The sequence below is a fragment of the Ambystoma mexicanum genome, chromosome 7q (genome assembly GCF_040938575.1).
Source record: "Ambystoma mexicanum isolate Mex_15411 chromosome 7q, UKY_AmexF1_1, whole genome shotgun sequence".
NCBI lineage: Eukaryota > Metazoa > Chordata > Amphibia > Caudata > Ambystomatidae > Ambystoma > Ambystoma mexicanum.
The window spans coordinates 13,918,039-13,939,154 of record NC_090941.1 but is presented as its reverse complement, the minus strand read 5'-3'; the positions used below and the strand labels follow the sequence as shown (position 1 = coordinate 13,939,154).

Here is a 21,116-nt window from a genome sequence, read left to right as displayed (position 1 = left end):
TAAGGTACATGGTACACTTGTAACATGTTGCAGAAAAGTTGCACCATTGGAAATGACTACAGGAAACAAAGTCTCCCAGTACTGACTGTCTTTAAGGGCATGTCGGTTTCCCCCATTGAGTGAAAGCCCAGTGGAGTGTTGCTGAAGGATGTGCTTCACTAGAAAAAGGAAGACTATGGTGTTTAAACAGCAGCAACAAGTTGGGGGGGTACACAACTGGAGGGAACATTACACATTAATGGGAAACTTTCCTAACAGTTGTAAACATCAAGAATCAAGCCAAAGAAAAGTATAGGGTTACTGGTTGTGTGACCTGTGATGGGTGGACCATGTGGTCTGATAACTGCACCTAGACCAGGAAACCCTGAATGGTGAATAAGCTTCATAGAACTGCGAAACAATTAGTGAAGCAAACCTGAACGTGGGTCAAGTGGACCCAGTGTTTTCTTTTGAACTTTGAGCAGATTAAATCAGCATGAGTGTTGTGTTAATGTCTTGGTGAAGGGAACCCTGAGAGTCAAACGAAGGGAGTCCCAAGACCTCCGTTTTGTGTGAACTGTGCTTAATTTGAACTTGGGGGAGGGAATCCCAAGACCTCCTCTTTGTGCAAATATTTGTACAATCGAACTTGAAGAAGGTAATTTCCGAACTTGATAAAACACTATTGAAGTGAACTTCTACTGGAATTGTACTGAACTTGGTATAGGGAACCCAAGAAGGACTCAAGCTGAAAGTAGCTTAGCCTTTACTTATGTACATATTTTTGCTGAGAAGATTCACACACCATGTTCAGTTATAGTTGTGAGAGTAAGCATAGGTTTTCACACAGACAGAATTTTATTTTGGACTTGCAGACACAGGCTTTCCTTACTTTGTTTAGGTAGGGAAAATCCCACTATAGTGGAGGGCACATTAGGCATTAAACCATCCAGATCATTAATCAAGTTTTGTTCCGAACTGAATATCGGTTGTCTGTGTCATCTCTCTTGATACCATGCCAATCGCACACCTCCTTGAGCTTTTATGCTTCTTATGTTTTGTGAGAGATAGGTAAAGATTACCTGTTATTTTAGGATAGGTGCCTGCACCCCAAGTCTCTCTAAAGGGTTTGGACTAAGGCTCCCATGATCTCTCATCATTGACTGTGCTGGCTAGGGCTGATGAGAGTTGTTGTACACCTTATATGAAGAGCCAAAGGTAATCCTTGAAATGCTTTTGATCCCGATTATGCCTTGACTAGTTCGACTTTGTAATTACCTGCTGAGCTATATTATGGAATGTGAGGCTCTGTCATTTTAAGGTTAAGATTATGCAATGCCAGAGAACAAACGGAAGCCTGCAATTTGAAGTCAATTGACCAGTGACTCACTCCATTTTCACTGCCCACTACACTGCAAACACTTGGCCTTTCATGAGGTTACTGTGAAATGCGCACACCAAGTAGGAGCCACTGACAGAGCAAACCCTAATGTAATCATACACATTGCAACCGCAGCATTACTTTATAGACATGTGCCAGTAAGGGAAGTCATACTATGTTCTACTGATTTGTTGTGCTATTCTTCATGAAAGGCTATGCTATTGCTCATTTTTATAGCTGAAATATGCCAAATTAGTGCCATTCTCTAAAATTTGACACAATGCCATGTATACTGAAATGTCATGCAATAGCTGTCCAAATAAACAGAGCCATTCAAGGTGTTTCGTGCGGACTGCACTAAGCAAGCACTACAAGGTCAACCTGAAGGTAGATGACCGTACTGCAAATACTATGTACCAATTCTTCCCTAATAAGTCAGTATTGAACAATGCTACATTGGGTGCCCCAGGCACAACTCAAATATTAAATTGTCTCCACAATGGCAGGCTTTTTTATGTTAGCCTGGAAGCCTTTGGCTTTTGATAGAGCATCAAATTAAGACCACGTGAACTAGTAATCTCAGCCATTAAACACAGTCTATACTCACTACTGACAGACAACCAACTTCACCAATGGTATAACATGTTTCTTGAGATTGGCTAATTTCTTTGGAACAGGGTTGTAATGGTGTTAAAAAAATCAATGCAAAACAATGCTTCTGTGAACCAAATTTAGTGAAGCAAGTTTGGCCATCCATTGTACTCGGCTAATGGACACATTAGTGCATCATACATAGTCTTTTTCTTTCCTTTTTAGCCTTTGCACAATATGTGTAGTGCCTCTAATAGTGTGCCATTGAAGCTCACAGTCATTCATTCTTTCCCCATGTTCCCTGTAAAGCAGGGCTTTGTTTCTGCTCCTGAAAACAAATGCAAATGTTCTGAGCAATTAATTACACGAGAGGGTAAGAGTTAGTTAATGACATTTTAGTGTGGGGAATGTTTTCATCTTCAACGTAAAACAGCAGGCCTTGTTTCTTGAAATGTTTAGTGTTGAGCCTAACAGAAAGATAAAGAAGGTCTGTGCCAATAATCAAAGTGAGATGGGCAGGTACATAATTGCATGACTCAAAGCAACATGTTGTTACTCTGACCACACGTGTAGTAATCAGTATAATGAGCTGCTTGACCTGGAGCTGATTACGTTCATTGACAACAATAATGCCTTAGGGTAGAAACATCCACTAAAATAAAAAAACACACTGAAAATGTGCATTATTACAGGGACAGATATAGGAATTCATGATTGGGAGGGCCTGGGCCCACTACCCCTAACCAAAACATAGGTAGTATATGGGCAATACTGGCTTCACTTTTAAGGCATCTGTAAGAGTGGGGGTTGTGGGCTTTCACCAACTACTGGCTTATAAAATGGAAGTAGAACTGCATTTGTAAACTACGTTCCCGTAGTGCCTTTCCTGTCAGAGCAAAATGGATTTTCGAAATAAAACACATTATGGGCATAGAGATGAGTCCAGGGAATTCGCCCCCTCTCTACACTGGGGAGCCGCCCCCTTTGGTACTTGGGAGGTGAGCCCGGTAAGCTTAACACGCCATACGGGAAAGGGCCGGCAGGATTGCACTGGGTGTGACCCCTGTGCTAAGTCATAATCAGGAGACGGACAAGTTGACATTTTGGATGTGTGCTTTTATTTTAGCGCAACAAAAACCCTATTCTATGCCTACTTTTCTGGGCCCTACACTTAAGAAAAAGAAAGAGTGCGAAAGGGTGCATGTGAGGTGGGCGTACATAATAATTTCTGCCTACAAAAGAGAACAATGTTTTGCTTTTATTTTAAATGTTTCAGGTGACACAAAGGAGAAAAGGAAAAGGGAAAAGGACAAGAACACCTTTTGGTGTTTTTAAGAGTGAAAGTAAGGCTAAAAAAGAAAGGGGAAGAATAAACACACAAACTGGACTAAAATCAAATGCACTCACAAAAAAGGGCACCAAATGTATTCAGAATGTACCAGATCTCCAAATAAACACAGGTAGTGGGCATGGCCTATGTTTTTTATGCATAACGAAGGACGCAAAGAGAAAGTGTAAGTTTTCTCGTCCTTTTATAGGCCACCTGAACATCCCAGCGTACACCAAATCCCACCAGGAGAATATATGACCAATCGTGTCCCGCTAAACAGAAATCCCTTTGTACAAATCTGCGGGAAGTGTTTTGGGCACCATGTTTGGTGTCTGCCGAGTTTGGTGGGAACACTAAATAGTGAGAGCTGCATTCAGTTTGAGTTACATGGAGGGTGGGGTGGAGGTTCATCCATCCTTTGTCATAAGTGAAGGCTGCGGGCATAGTCCAGTCTTGAGAGTGCTATGGTAAGGATTGTCGGTGTTCTGGGTGGGATCCCCAGGTATAGCATGATGTGAAAAATATAGCTTTCACCCCCTGGGTGGTGTGCGGACATGGCCGGTAATGGCCCGCCAGCCGGAGCCATGGTAGAACTCGACAAAGCAAGGGCCTTGGCTCGGGCTGTGGTCCATTCTCGGCCAGTTCTGCACCCTTGCTATGAGTTTTGAAGCCATTCGCACCCCAGGGATCAGCAGTTGTGCACAATTTTTTGTTTACCCGTAGGAGATTCACTGCTTGCTCAGTTCCAATAAGGAAGGGGGTTCGTTGGTTTTGGGGGGTCCGAGGGAGGAGGGGAGGCAACAGGGAGAGGTTCCCTGTTGCCTCTCTAAATAAAAAAGATGAACACAAAATGGCACCATTCGGAAAAGGGCCTCAGCTGGCTAGAGCAGCAGTCAGAGAATGTATGTTCTTGTCTGCTCTTCCAACCATCTGATTGGCCAAATGCACTTCCCTGGGTGTCAATGGATTCCAAATGATGGAACAATTGAAAAAGCTTCTGACACGTTGAAACAGCAAAACAATGTAGCTTGCACACTTTACTTAAAGGGGCCTTTCGTGTTAGGTAGATCAAACTATGTTATCATCTACCAGTGGCAATAACCCAATTAGTTCTAGATGTAAGGAACACATCGTTTTCATTCTCTATTACTAAGGTAGTAAAACATGTATCAAAAAGCACATAAATACACCAAGAGAGAAACACGTTCTAAGCTTGTCTTAATAGTAATTTCTGTAAAAGGTGTGTTCAGTGTTGGGACATTTGTATAGCGCCTGTTGGCATTGGTATGATTCCAAAGCATCCGAATGATGAAACTACCAATTGAAACGATAAGTAGAAACTACCATGCATGGTTCAAATGTTTAACTGCAGTGAAACAATCATCAAAGTCATGTTTGTAAAATTAAACATTTCTTTCAGGTACTAAACACTACTGTGCCTTTGAATCACACTTTGTGAGACATTGGGAAAGAACACAGCGGTTGTATTCTATGTAATGAACCATATAATATTACCTTGCGTTACACATAGACAGGATTGTGAATGTCAGTCAGTGCCACATGTAGTTCTAACTATAAATAGTAACTTGCGTCACATCTAGACAGGATTGAGAATGTTAGCCAATTCCACATTTTAGTTATATTGTGTGAATATTAGCTTGCATCACACCTAGACAGGATTGTGAAAGTTCGCCAGTGCCACATGTAGTTCTAACTATGAATATTAACTTGTGTCACACCTAGACAGGATTGTGAATGTTAGCCAGTGCCACATGTAGTTCTAACTATGAATATTAGCTTGTGTCACACCTAGACAGGATTGTGAATGTTAGCCAGAGCCACATGTAGTTCTAACTATAAATATTAACTTGCGTCACATCTAGACAGGATTGTGAATCTTACCCACTGCCACATTTCTGTTATATAATTTGAATATTAGCTTGCGTCAAACATAGAAAGGATTGTGAATGTTAGCCATTGCCACAATTTAGTTATATTGTGTGAATATTAGCTTGCGTCACACCTAGACAGGATTGTGAATCTTAGCCAGTGCCACATGTAGTTCTACCTATAAATATTAACTTGCATCACATCTAGACAGGATAGTGAATGTTAGCCCGAGCCACATATAGTTCTAACTATAAATATTAACTTGTGTCACATCTAGACAGGATTGTAAATGTTAGCCAGTGCCACATGTAGTTCTAACTATGAATATTAATTTGCGTCACATCTAGACAGGATTGTAAATGTTAGCCAGTGCCACATGTAGTTTTAACTATGAATATTAATTTACGTCACATCTAGTCAGGATTGAGAATGTTAGCCATTTCCACATTTTAATTATATCATGTGAATATTAGCTTGTGTCACACCTAGACAGGATTGTGAATGTTATCCAGTGCCACATGTAGTTCTAACAATGAATATTAACTTGTGCCACACCTAGACAGGATTGTGAATGTTAGCCAGTGCCACATGTAGTTGTAACTATAAATATTAACTTGTGTCACATCTAGACAGGATTGTGAATGTTAGCCAGTGCCACATGTAGTTCTAACCATGAATATTAACTTGCGTCACATCTAGACAGGATTGAGAATGTTAGCAATTGCCACATTTTAGTTATATTGTATGAATATTAGCTTGCGTCACATCTAGACAGGATTGTGAATGTTAGCCAGTGCCACATGTAGTTGTAACTATAAATATTACCTTGTGTTACATCTAGACAGGATTGAGAATGTTAGCCATTGCCACATATTACTTATATCGTGTGAATATTAGCTTGTGGCTAACCTAGACAGGATTGTGAATGTTAGCCAGTGCCACATGTCGTTCTAACTATGAATGTTAACTTGCGTGACATCTAGACAGGATTGAGAATGTTAGCCATTGCCATATGTTAGTTATATCGTGTGAATATTAGCTTGCGTCACACCTAGACAAGATTGAGAATGTTAGCCATTGCCACATTTTATTTATATCTTGTGGATATTAGCTTGTGTCACACCTAGACAGGATTGTGAATGTTAGCCAGTGCCACATGTAGTTCTAACCATAAACATTAACTTGTGTCACATCTAGACAGGATTGTGAATGTTACCCATTGCCACATGTTTGTTATATCATGTGAATATTAGCTTGCGTCACATATAGACAGGATTGTGAATGTTAGCCATTGCCACAATTTAGTTATATTGTGTGAATATTAGCTTGTGTCACACCTAGAGAGGATTGTAATTGTTAGCCAGTGTCACATGTAGTTCTAACTATGAATATTAACTTGTGTCACACCTAGACAGGATTGTGAATGTTAGCCAGTGCCACATGTAGTTCTAACTATAAATATTAACTTGTGTCACATCTAGACAGAATTCTGAATGTTAGCTAGTGCCACATGTAGTTCTGACTATAAATATTAACTTGCATCACATCTAGACAGGATTGAGAATGTTACCCATTGCCACATTTTTGTTATATGATGCGAATATTAGCTTGCATCACATCTAGACAGGATTGTGAATCTTAGCCAGTGCCACATGTAGTTCTAATTGTTAATGTTGGCTTGCAACCCACCTACACAGGATTGTAAATCTTAGCCAGTTCCACTTATTAATTATATCTTATGAATAGTAGCTTGCCTCACACCCAGACAGGATTTGAATGTTAGCCAGTGCCACTTTTTAGCTATATCCTGTGAACATTAGCTCTCATCAAATATAGACAGGTTTTGAATGTCAGCCAGTGCCCCATTTTAGATATAACTGTGAATATCATCCAGCACGGCTACGGTATGTATATCAAGAAGAATATGGTTCGTATGCCTCATACCGCATCTGTGGACACAGGCTACAGGCACGGCCAAGCATCCATGCACTGTAGAATGTAGCTATGGCTAAGCTTTGCTGCCTAGCAGCACACATAGTCGACCAGACTGAAACACCTTATGTAGCTCAACACCTCTGCCACTAGCATACAGTGACTACCTATGCAAGGAATACGGTATAGCTGGTCACACATCGACTCTCCCAACAATAGCAATCTATTGCAAACCCTAAAAGTGCCCACCCACGTGCCTGACCTCACTATAGGCAGCCTAGCCAGCCACCCAAGTCCTCGACCAGCAAAATGCACATATGCATCTCCTAATCTAAATTCTTTAGAATGTTCAAGCACATTGACCATGGTCACCAAGGTCGTTCCAACCAAAAAAGCGCATTGAGGCCACAAACGTGGGGAAAGAGAGCTATATAAATACCCAAATACAATACAATACAATACAATACAATACTATATACATGAAAGGAACAAAGAGCCATACAAACCTGCATAGATGTGTTTTCTAATTTCTGAACAAGAGCATCCCATCGTTGAGCAAAGTTTTCCAGTCGTGCTTCTAACTTTTGAGCAACCTCCTTGTTTTTCACAGCTGAAAGAAGGTTCTGACTGAGCAAGCACAGCTTGTCCATAGTCTGCCTCTTCATTTCTAATTCTGCTTTTAGGATCTGTAAAAAAGTTGATTTAAAGGTTTGTTTTTAATTTCGGGCTGTTCAATTAGTTCTTCCACAATAATTATCATTTACACACCAACACTGACAATCTGTTATAAAAATCAATACATAATAATTGCCCACTTATATATTTTCAATGGCCTACTAATACAATCCTATAAGAATGCACTTAGACGATATGGCCTGATTTATCGCTGCTATTTAGTAAGCACAAAGGAGCAAATTTAGCCTGAACATCCTCTCTGTCTAGCAGAATAAGCCTCCCAACAGGATATTGCTCTTTGCTTTCTTTTTGAAAAGTAGTAGAAAAAAATAACTCGGATTGAGTTTTTCTGGGGAGAAGCACAGACATGGTAAACTGTTTCAATACAGTAATTACTACATTTGCATTTTCTTTCATTCCAAGCCTGGTAGCGTCAACATCTTACTCAGGTATAATTATTATTGTTCTTTTATAACGTGCTTGATACCTTTATAACGTGCTTAATACAGTGAGCCGGGTATTCGAACTGTGGGATGTATTTACCCATGCATCCGAGCCATACCTCAAAACTGTGCAGTACTGACATGGAAAACATCATGATGGCCAGAGCTTCCCAGAAAATGCACAGGGAAATGCATGAAGAATAGGCTGCCATTCATTTTTGCCGATGTTATGGGCACAGAAGGAAACTGCCTAAAACCACCATTGGACTACCCACACAGTAGTCTGAAACCATTGGGAATGGCAATGCTGATTGCCAAATGCAACCTAGAATTGTTGGGAATTCATTTTCTTAAATCCCAAAAATGGGTGCAGTACCAGTACTCACCACTATCCAAAAGCCGGCAGTTTAAAACCACCCTGTGTTTCTCTGAAGGCAGGCTCAAACTGTCTATTTTAAACATTGCAACACATCTAAAAACTCACTGGACACCAGCAGACATTTGGTAGAATGGAGTGTTGTGTGCCTACAAAATCTGGGAAATGAAGAGCCCAGAAAAATGCTTATAACAAGACTGGCTGCGCTGTGGATTTCAGCAGTTTAAGTTGCATTGGACTGAAAGACACTACAAATCTAAATGTTCAAATTGACTGGGGTGACCTACTTTTGAGTGTCACATAGGTTGAAATTGTTTAAATGTCATAGTTTTAAACTTAGAATCAGCCTTCTAGCTGCATATGTGAAAATGTTTAGTTTTATTTGAATGCAGAAACTGGGGAACAAAAAGTGACATTTTATCTGAAACCTGGCTTAAGGAACTGAATTCTGCCTGGCAACTACCCCCATCAGGAGTGAAACTTGAGTCACCACTGTGTTCCCAGGCCAACCTTCCTTTTGCTGCCCACACTAAGGATATGCCATCTATCTGATAATTGAATTACCTGTGCTCTGCAGGAGAGTGAACAAAGCCCTCTTCACTCAGGCAAAGGTTTTTATTACCGCAGTCGTAAAATGTAGCTTCCTCTTGGCAGGAGCTGGGAGGGGCACTGCCTGTGAGAGCAAGCTGGCTTGGCAGAACTGGAAAAACCAGAAATTCAATCTTGTGCTGAGGGTAAACCACAACCCTTTGGAGCCAGAACATAACTTTAAAAAGATGGATCATTCATAGAGCGGACATGTGAAAATTTTATAAATGATACCATAATTCTTGTGATTTTTCTGCCCACATTTTAAGAGGTTTTTCGACCCGGTGGCATGTTCAGGGGGGTTTTAGCGGAAAAGTGGATATTACTCTAAATGTATGCATGTTAAAAATCTGAAAATTCATCAGTTAATGTCCCTACTCCCTGCACACATGTATGTAAAGTTGGGTCAATGTCAGAAAGTGAAAAATCAGTTAAAAAGTCAATTATGTGCCATTTCTGAATGCAAGCTCTTAGAAACAGCAGATTTGGACAGAGACATGGCTAAATTCAGCCACACCATGTATATGTAATTTCAAGCAACTGTGTAACTGTGAAATATGTCTTTTATTATCAAATATAGAATGTGTGCAATCTGACAGAGGAGTGTCCTATCTGCAAGCCATAAAATGACATCCCTCTGACTCACAGTTCATTCCCCAATCAAATGATAAATGGAAGTTTGACCAATTAGAAGCTGAGAGAGAGGTAGGGTCAGTGATGCTAGAACACACCCACATTCTAAACACATAAAAGCAGACAGACAGGACAGATAGGGACCTTCAATTCCATTTGCTGCAACGCGCTCTGCCGGGCCATACAACATCCAGAGATCCAGACTTCAAATTCATCAAACCTCCAGAGAGCCAAACTAGAGACTTCAATCTATCCAGAACTAAGAGACCAGACCAGAGAGAAAGCAGTGCTGTACCCAGAGAGACCCAGACCAGCAGAGAGAGCTGACCCAGATCACTGTGAAGTGCAGAGGCCAGACCAGACCAGACCAGAGTCCAGTTTAAAACCCTGACCAGATCCGTGACGAGGCCCATTTAATTCAAGAATATAGTGTGAGTACATAGTAAAACTGGGTAGAACCCATCTCTTAGTTAAAATAATATAATTCAATCCATTTTTAACCTAAGTAGAACTGCAGCTTAGCAATTGTGTTATCCTGCCATCATTTTTAAAGCTGAAAAAGTGTGCGTTTAAAATTCCAAATCTGAAAAACGACCTTTATTCAATCGTTCATATCTCCGCAACCGTTTGTGCTAGAGACTTGCAGTAACTTTCATTTTGAAGCTGAGATCCTAGGCTTTCCTAGGACCCCAAAACGATAGAGATAGTCCTTGTGGTTCCTCTGTAATAGCGCTCGACGCATCCGCGAATTTTACCGCGATTTGCAAATTTCTTCACGTGTAAAACTGCTGCTGCTTGCCTTCCATTTGCCAGAAATTCGTTTAACCTGCTAGCTATCCCTGCATCATTGCTAGTGTGAGCCTGGACTAATATTAACTAGATACCACTCACCCTGAACCTCTGAAAGGGAATTAAAAACATTTCCAGCATATTTCTCATCCATTGCTAGCACATATCAAAGCATTTGCCTGTGTTTTAAACTTCTGTCGTGTAAGCTTGCTGGGGTGAACTGAATCACATTTGATTGCATTTCTGAGAACTGTGTGTTTTCCTTCCATTTCCTTGCATTGCATAAAAGGGGGGAGGGGATTGCCAGAGAAAAGTGATTACATTGTTTTGCTGAAATCATATCAAGTTGTTTTCTATACTGCATTTCATTCATTCAACCTTGCATTTCCTTGAACCTTATAAAGCATTCTCTACCACATTATACTTCTGTACCTATTTACCAGTGTGCTACCTTATCCATTTCATGTCAACTCCTTATTGATTATAGAGAAGCGTGTTAGTGCCAGATTCTCCGTTGTTGATCTTTATCATATCAGATTAAGTGTGCTATTCAATTATTAACTTATTATAAAGTGTGATATATATATATTTTAAATTATCAAATAAACCTTTTAAACTTGCAAAACAGAACTACTTCTTGGCTCAGTGGGGTCAGGGGGATTCCAAGAGAGGGGTGTTATATAGGGGTAGTCATCCAGAACGCATGAACTGGACCTAAAGATAGATCAATAAGGGTTTTCATTCAGTATTCTAGACTAGGCGTTAACTTAGCTGTAGTGCTGAATTGAATCCTCTTACAAAATGGGGGCTCGAGCCGAGACGTTGGGTTAGATTTACCACTTGTGCAGCTTAATACAGTGTGCTAACTGACGGGATACATACATCCAGTCGGATCACCACGCTGCTTTACGCTGTGAAGCATTCCTCAAAAGGGACACTCCAAGAAAAGTTCTGTTCTGCAAAAATAAAATACAAACTTCTGTAAGTCAGGACAGAGACCAATCTCTAGAATGACGACCTTAGTAGACATGAAAATAGCCAGAGAGCACCTCTTGCATAAGCTATTTGTGAGAGGTGAATGGACTGAACAGGGCCAGGATGTGTGGTTGCAGGCCATCACACAACAGGTCACTGAAACAGGGTCAGATATATATAGAGATCAGGGTCCCTTACATGTGGCCCTGAGTGAACTATATATGGCTCCTAAAGCCAAAGAGGAACACAATAAGATTGCCAGGATAGCAGCATACCTGTACCTATATATGGGAGACATGCAGGATAGATGTGCGGAAAGCCAAAATCTGGCAAATAGGCAACAGATGGCGTTAGAGAAGGTCCAATCTGACCTGGTCTCTTCTGAGCAGAGGCTGCAGAGGAGCCAGGAGTCAGAAGATGATAGTAGGCAGCACATCATTAAAATAAAGAAGGATATGGATGTGCTGCAACAGGAAAAGGTAGAACAGGATACCAGATTTCTGGCCTTGCAGAAGGAATACCAGGAAGGTTTGGACTCCCTACTGCAAAACCAGAAAAAGCTGGAGCAACAACTGGACTTCAACAGGGTATGTGCTGAGCAGGTAGTCACCCTGCAAGGCCACCTAGATAGAGTGAAGGCAGAGAGCAACAAACTAATTCTGAAAGACCTGGATACCCAGGCAGAGTTTGATCAGGAGCGCCAGAATGCTGGTGCCTTCCAAAGGCAAAGGGACGACCTGGCAGCACAGATGCAGGCTCTCAGTCAGGAAAGGGATACCTTAGGCCAGGAAGTCTGCCATTTAAAAAGAAAAATGGAAGAAAATCACCTGACCCACCAGGGACTGGGTGACCTCCAAAAAGAACACCAGAACTTGCTAGAGCACACCAGGAGGGTGGAGGATGCTCTAGCAAGAAAGGAGCAGGCCAATAGAGACATTGCCCAGGAGGTAACCCTCCTGCAGCAAAGACTGGCCCAGTACTCCAGGACCAATCAGGAAGCACAGAGAGAGAATGAGGCTCTCTGCCAACACAATGATAGGCTCCAGCAACAGGTAGCGATGCAGGAGAGACTGATAGAGTCGAGTAAGGCCTTAACAGAGGAACTGAAAGCACAAATGCAGGCTCTTGCATTGCAACAGGGAGCAGGGGCGGATAGAGATGAGGTTCGCTGGGAAATGGAAACTCCGGAGCATAACCTCAGGAGCCCTAGTACCAGAGGCCCTCATACCTCTCAGTCCCTGGACTCTGCCACCCCCGTGTCCCCTGGCGCACATGAGCACAGGGCCACAGGGATGGCAGATTACTATCCAGCCAGAAGCATGGGGCTCATAGGCCAGTACCATCCAGGAATGGAGGGGCGAGCATCCGGGTATGGGCACCCAAGCATGGTGCAATTCAGTGGGGAACCCCGGGAGAATAGGCCCATTAAGGGCATCCTGAAAACCTCTGCCCAGTTAGGTCAGTGGGGGGGGTACCCAGCAAATCCTGGCAGCAAGGAGGAATCTGAAGACTCCTCTGAACTGCGCAGGACACAGGAGACCAGGTCCCCACATTCTGCCAGCCATTCCCAGGCTCGCAGAAACCGGGAAAACCTGGAAGAACAGACGGGAACCTCTGGGAGCAGTGCCTCTGAGTCCGAGGATGAATGGACAAGGGTTACCCGAACCAAAAAGGCCAATAAGGCAAAAAGGGCCTTGCTTAAGGACCCCTTAAAGCAGATTAAGGCGATCAGGAGCGTCATCACGCCTTACCATAAGAACGCTAAGTATTCTGTTTGGGAGCACTTAGAGTTGTTTGAACAAATGATGGAGACTTTCCATTTGAAGGACAGCCAAAGCTGTATTCAATATGTAAAGTGGACCTTCTCCCCGGAATACTCCAGTTTCTTTGCGGGGCTGGAGGACCAAAATCATTCAAGATGGTCCACCTATAAGGCGGCCATCTTGAAACATTTTTCTGTTCACAGAAATCCTCAAGAGGCTCGCAAGGCAGCCTACAATTTGCAATGTGGGGAGGATCAGGCCCCACAAGAATTTGTGCAAGAACTGAAACGTGCTTTTGCGCAAACCACCAGAAGGGTGCGCACAGATAGTAGAGAGTTTATTAATACGTTTTTCCATGCCTTGCCCAAATATATCATGACCCAGCTCGTGAGGGATTTTCACGAGAAAAGATCTTTAGACTGGGTCATTGAACAGGCTACCCGGATTTATGAGGTGCAGAAACCGGTAGATAGCAAAAGTAATGCCCAGAAAAACCCCAAAGCCAACACCACCCCTGCTGCTGCCAAGGTGGCAGAGGTAAAGGTCACCCCCGTTTTGGATTTGGAGATGGGGGGCCTAAAAACCTACCTGCACCTAATAATGCTAGGCCCAGAAGGTCCTCGGGCCAGTCACAGACAGGGAGCCAAGGAGGCAGCCCCACAAATGGGGTCCCTCGCTCTCCTGATTATGTAAGTCCCCGTTACAAGGGAAATCGACCCATCCTGGGTTATGTGTGGACTCCTCCAGCCCAAGGGGGGGGATCCAGCCAAGCACCTAACCCAGGGAACTTCCCTCCAAACTTCCCTCAGGAGGGCAGAAATTTACCAAACCCTGGGCAGAACTTTTTCCCCAGATATCCACCCGACTTTCAGCCCCAAAACCATCCATCCTTCTTTCCCCAATTCCCTGAGCCCAGACCACTGAATCCGGGAGAGGGGAGGCCAAGGGTGGAGGGGTACCCAAATCTTCCCAACCAGGGGTACTACCAAAGAAGGGATAGCTACCCTTCCCGGGATCAGCCCAGGGGAGAAAACAGGGCCCCGTATCAGCCTGAGCGGGTTTCCCAGTTAGAGCGCCAGGTTCAAAACATGGCGCGGGACCTGGGTCACATACTGAGGGCTCAGCAGAACCCTCAGATGGGCGTGCCGGCGCAGAACGCACCCAACTCTGGACCTGGTGCTCCAGAACAATGACGGGGGCAGCACCCCGATAACACACCGGTTCCCAGGGAGGAGGCACAAAGGGAAGGGGGGTGTAAAGCCTTGGAGGAAGCTTCCTTCCTCACTTGTAAACAGCCCCTGGAAACCCAGGAACCGGAAACGAAATCTCTTGCCCCTGAAAGTCTGCCCCCTAAGGAGCAGAGGGGGGGTGGGAGAAACAAAAGACCCAAACAGACTCAGTTTGAGGAGGAGGTACAGGTCTTCCAATTTGAGGGAGAGGGATCCTCAGAGGATCCTGGGAAAAGGATCTTCTCCTTCAGAGAGGGGGGAACTCCTCCCAAAGAAAAATGGGTCCCTAGGGATGCAAATCCAGACTGGGGAGATGTGGAGACTGAGCTACCGCCGCCCACCATCTCATCCCAGAACCAACAGCAAAAAAATCCCCTGGTTCAAACCCATCCTGGTGACTGCCTCCAAAAAGGGGGGGGCGGCCCAGAACTGGAACCAGGGGAACCCACAATGGCTCTGATCTCCAGTTGCCAAATTTTTCTTTCAGATTCCCAAGACTCTCCACAGAATTCTGCCCAAATCTCTTCGCTAGCAATGTCCAAAACCAGAAAATTAGCCCACCAGTTGTCCAAAAATGTACATTATCTGTGCCCCCTTGAGGAGAAGGAGGGAAAATACTATGCCCCGGTACAAGTACAGGGGCAGGGTACAATTTTGGCACTGGTGGACACTGGATCTCAAGCTACCCTTCTGTCTAGAAGGGCCTTTGATGAACTGAATGCAGGAAGGGGAGAGAATTACCAAATTCCTCTCACCTCTCTTCCGGGACAACTACAGAACTTTGACGGGAAGGAAATTCCCGTTGAGGGGACTGCAGACTTGGACATTAAAATTGGGCGACATAAGTTGAAACACCCGGTCATAGTTGTGACCCCGGAGGGCACCCCTTGTTTACTAGGGAATGACCTCCTGAGAAGGTTGTCACCCCTAATTGATTGTGTAAACAAGGTCCTCTGGACCCAGACTAGCCGACCAATAAAATTAAAACAGAGTGTCAACCATGTTAGTTTAAACGGCACATGCCACATGGTTGAACAAAAATCTGACCAAGTAGAATTTCACTTCCAGAACAACCAAATTCCAGACGTGACAGTCATAGCAGTAGGACAACAGACTGGTGATGGGGGGTCCTCTCTATTTCTGAAAATCAACCTTCCTTCCAGTTTAAGGTGGTATTCCACGCTGGAAGGAAACACTCTGAAATTCTATACCAATCCACAATCTGAAACTCCCACTCCTATAGTCCAGAAAGATGTGAAATCAGCTCAGAGCCTGGCTGATATTCAGCAAATCGGAGAGCAGTTGTTCATCCCTGTTCAGTTAAATGATGGGAAGGACTCTGTTCTCGCTCGAGTGTGTGTGAACAACGGTAAGAGCTTCATCAGCGAAGCCATGTTTCGCCAACTCCCAAAAGATCCAGCCATTCCCACCTTCAAACTGATAGACAAATGGGAAATGGACCTGGAAGCACCCAATTCAAAACATCTCCTGCCAAGCAGGTGTATGCTCAAAATCTCCATTGGCAACAAGAGCATAGTCCATAATTGTTGGGTCGTGCAAGACGTCACTGCCGCCTTTTACTTAGGCAGTGACATTCTCAATCGCTTTGCCATTAGTTTGGACCTAATAAACTTCAAAGCTTGGTCCCGATTAGCGGATAATCCCATGGGCTTTGATGATCCAGAAAAAGCATTTAGGTCAGCTCAATTGCTACCTTATGCAGTTGAAATTCAGGTTAAAGAGGAAGTCACCATCCCAGAAAGGACCCGACAATACTCCCTGGAAGTGAAAGTTAAAAGGGGACAAGAGTTGAAAAACCCTGATGCTTACATACATCTAAATGCTTCTCTCCAACAGCAAGGGTTGGGGGTCAACCCAACACCATTAGTCAACATAGAACATGACACCATTCCAATAGAGGTGGATAACAGCGACTTAAAGAGTATTACTCTAGCCGCAGGCACCATTATTGGAATGGCGGTTGATGACCGACATTTTTCCATCGACTTAGTAAATGAACTGTTAGGACCAATCCCCAAGGACTGTTTTGACAGTGACAGTGAGGACAATACAACACCAGACAGGATTTTTACCCGGCATGGGGGGAACTTCCTGGTGTACACTTCCTGCCCTTATGGTAAGGAAGATGTGACGTGTGACTTCAGGAGGGATGAGGTGATTTTCCAGGTCCATGAGGGCTGCCTTTCCCACCTGAAGCCTCCGGTCCAAATCAGCACTCTGACCAGGGACTTCTCCACCCAGCTGGAGGAGGCCGCGGAGATAGCCAAACCAGAAGTCTTTCCAGGCTTCAGGCAGATGGTGGAAGAGAGAGTCAACCTAGCTGATGCCTGTGTGACTTTGGAACAAAAGCAAAAGTTGAAACAAGTTTTCTTGGATTTCCAAGATCTCTTTGCGGTAGACTCATATGACTGTGGTCGCACTGACATCCACACAACAACAATCCCCACGGACCCTGGCATGACTCCTGTGTTTGTGAAGCAATATCGCTTGCCTCTCGCATCAATGGAGTCCCTTACTGAAATAATTAAGAACCTTGAGTCCCGGGGAATAATCCGTCCAGTCCACCATACTTCCCGATGGCCTCTGCCCTACATTGACCAAGGGCTGGCCCAGATTCAGGGGTCACAGGTATTCACTGCAATAGACCTGACCAATGGATACTGGACCGTGCCTGTCAGCAGGGAGGACCAATACAAACTGGCTTTTACCTTTGGGGGCCAGCAGTACACATGGACCCGGACTCCCTTCGGATACCTCAACTCCGGCAATGAATTCAACATTTTTCTACACAAGGCCATGCCCGACTTGGGTGCGAGGGGTAACCTGGCTTATGTAGATGATGTCCACATTAAAAGTTCATCTGTGGAGGAACACATAGCGGAGATCCGTTATGTTCTGACGCAGTTGAGGGCCGCCGGAGCAAAACTTTCCTTTCAGAAAGCACAGTGGTGTAGAACCCGTGTTAATTTCTTGGGGCATGAGATTACTCCTCAGGGTCTCTGTCCCCAGGAAAAGAAAGTGGAAGCACTTCAGAAACTGAAAGACCCCACAACTCTGCGGGAACTAAGGAGCCTCCTTGGACTGACTAATTACAGCAGAAAGTTCATTGAGGGCTACGCAGAGATCACCAGACCCCTGATTCATCTCCTGAAGGGGGGGGTCAAGTGGGAATGGGGTCCAGAACAAGCCGAGGCAGTAAGACAACTCAAGAGAAGCCTCTCACAAGCGCCTTGCCTAGCTTACCCTGTCCGAAACAAAGAGTTCTTCCTGGAGACAGGGTTCTCTAATACGTGCTTGACGGCAGTATTATACCAAAAGCATGACAAGGTCAATAAAGTAATCTCCTATGCGAGCAAAACTTTATCCTCTGTGGAGGAAAAATTCAACGATTGTGAGAAGGCACTCCTGGCGACGGTGTGGGCATTGAAGAATTACCGCCCGTTTATCCAGGGGGAGCACATCATAGTGGAGACTCCACACCAGCCTCTGCAATATCTCCAAAGTGACAGAATCCGGGCCGGAAATGTGAGTAATTCCCGAATTACTTCCTGGATTCTGTCAATGCAAGGCTTTCCTGTGGAGGTCAGATATGGCCAAAACAAGAAGAGTCCACTTGCGCAAGGTCTGGCTGACTTGCATGATTGTGTCAGAGAAAACTGTCTCGAGGACGAAAGTCTAAAAATAAAGGACAACATGGAGGCATACCTTAATTCCCCCCACAAAGTCTTTGAAGAAGACAAGTGTGAGGGAATGCCCACTGTCTATGTGGATGGATGCTCTTACCATGTTGACAACAACGGGGAGAAAGAACTGGTGGCTGGCGTAGGGAATGCATGGGTGAATGAGTCCCCAGAACCCTCCGCTGGATACAAAATTGGTCCCCGAAGTAGTCAGGTGGCAGAATTGATGGCTGTGCATCATGCCATCCTCACTGCTGTCCAGCATCAACTCCACGAACTGGTCATAATCACAGATTCGGATTATGTACGGAACGGGTTCGTGGAGCACCTGGTTAATTGGAAAACCAGAGGCATGTTATGTGCTAACAACAAACCCTTGAAACATGGGAAGTTGATCCAAAACATTGATGATCTGGTCACATCGAATGGGATGACCATCTACTGGAAAAAGATCAAGGGTCATTCCAAAGTAGAGGGACCAGACAAAACTGGAAATGACTTAGCTGATCAGCTGGCCAAAACCGGGGCCATCCAAGGGGATCTAATTGAGATTGAGTCCCTGTTGGGGGAAATCCAGGTCACTGCTATCACTAGGTCCCAGACAAATGCTCACAACGACCTTTCAATTGCACAATGGAGTAAGGAGACCCCTGATGCTGATTTGATTACAGCTCAGAAGGGGGATCCAATAATTGGTAAATTTTACCAGCACCTTGAGGACCCTGAGAACTTTCCCCTGACGGATACCGATTACATTGGGAAAGAGGACCTAAGAGTGTTGATGAAATGTCCAAAAATGTTCCGAATCCAAGACGGTTTGCTGGTAAGGAAATCCAAAGCTGGCCACGATCAGTGGGTGGTTCCTACCTCATTCCGAAGCCTGATGTTAAGTCACGCCCATGATGCGGCCACTGCCGGTCATAGGGGGTTTCACACAACATTGGAAATCTTAAGAGAGGTTGCATACTGGCCACACATGGGGCAGGACCTCGACCAATACTTGAAGGGGTGTCTTGTGTGTGCACAATTTCAGCCATCATCCCTCACGCACCGGGCGCCTTTATAAAAGAGGGGAATGACACTGCCATGGTCAGATTTACAAATCGACTTTGTAGGCCCTGTGATTCGCTCGGCTAGGGGGAATAAGTACATGTTGACTGTGACATGCTTGTTTACCAAGTGGGTGGAATGTCTCCCAGCCCCAAATTGCAAGGCAGAAACTGCAGCTGCCTTGATGATTAACCACATCTTTTCCCGTTTTGGTCTACCTCAAAGGATTGAGTCAGACAGAGGTAGCCACTTCACCAGTGAAGTAATGACAAAGATGTGGGAGATACTGGGGGTCAAGAGAAAGCTGCATATTGCTTATAGACCAGCTTCTTCTGGGGCAGTAGAGAGATATAACCGGACAATTGTGAGCATATTAAAGAAGTTTGTGGCAGATTCTGGGCCAAGTTGGGATATCCGATTACCTCTGGTCCTAATGGCTATCAGATCTACCCCTTCATCTGCAACCAAAATGTCACCATTTGAGTTGATGACTGGGCGCAAGATGGTGCTTCCTCAGCATTTGCTCTACAGGACCCAAGAGCAGATACTAATAAATGCCTCCACTACTCATGAGTATGTAGAGAATTTAAGGAAACACCTCCAACATGCTTTTGCTTATGCTCAGCGGAATCTAGAAAGATCAGCTGATAGCATGAAGACCCACTATGACCTGAAAACTTCCAGGAAGGAATATCAGGTGGGGGACCGGGTCTATCTATACAACTTCCAAAGGAACCAGGCCAAGCAGCGCACATTTTTGCCTACATGGAAGGGACCCTTTGAGATCGTCGATAAGATCTCCCCTGTGGCCTACAAGATCCGCATCCCCAAAGGCGGTTCGGCAGAGGGGGAAGACAAGTGGGTCCACATAAACCAGTTGAAATGTTGCCATCCCAGGCACACTCTGCAACAACTGGAGGAATCCTCTGGAATCCTAGCGGGTACTGTCTCAGACTAATTCTGTTCCAATCATAAAACATACCACATCTAGTCTCTAAAATATTGTGATTTGCATGAAACTGTCTCTTAGTTATACTGTTTTTTTTTTCAAAATAAGAATGTAATGTTTTGTTATGATGAAATGCATATGCTGCCCCACTATCTCAACAGTGGTGGAAAAACGTCTATGAGTAGGTATTGCCGCTCTTCCTTTGTCGTCCTAGGAGAAAGAAGACCTTGAGACTGGCCAAGGAGGACGATCCGGAGACCGGGAACGAAGATCCAATGGGCCCGGGGTACCGCCCAATATTCCCATCAGGACTGGCGAGGAGAACCGATCGATCAGTACCGGATGGAGAAGAAGATGATGAACTGTGCCATCTATTGGAAGAAGATGAGGAAACATCCCAGGTCTTGCGAGTCCCATTCGTGAAATAGAATGGCCATCGCAAGAGGGGGGCTTGTGGGATGTATTTACCCATGCATCCGAGCCATACCTCAAAACTGTGCAGTACTGACATGGAAAACAACATGATGGCCAGAGCTTCCCAGAAAATGCAGAGGGAAATGCATGAAGAATAGGCTGCCATTCATTTTTGCCGATGTTATGGGCACAGAAGGAAACTGCCTAAAACCACCATTGGACTACCCACACAGTAGTCTGAAACCATTGGGAATGGCAATGCTGATTGCCAAATGCAACCTAGAATTGTTGGGAATTCATTTTCTTAAATCCCAAAAATGGGTGCAGTACCAGTACTCACCACTATCCAAAAGCCGGCAGTTTAAAACCACCCTGTGTTTCTCTGAAGGCAGGCTCAAACTGTCTATTTTAAACATTGCAACACATCT

At 44.3% G+C, this 21,116-nt stretch overlaps 1 protein-coding gene across 8 annotated transcripts in view; it reads right to left on the bottom strand.

The window, feature by feature from the left end:
* The window catches only part of DMD (dystrophin), a 7,616,828-nt gene that overhangs the window by 5,688,535 nt on the left and 1,907,177 nt on the right, over window positions 1-21,116 (bottom strand). For all 8 annotated transcript variants that reach the window (XM_069639082.1, XM_069639084.1, XM_069639079.1 and 5 more), the window contains one exon: window positions 7,610-7,789. In XM_069639082.1, the coding sequence (XP_069495183.1) occupies window positions 7,610-7,789 (180 nt within the window). The remainder of the gene's footprint in view (window positions 1-7,609; window positions 7,790-21,116) is intronic.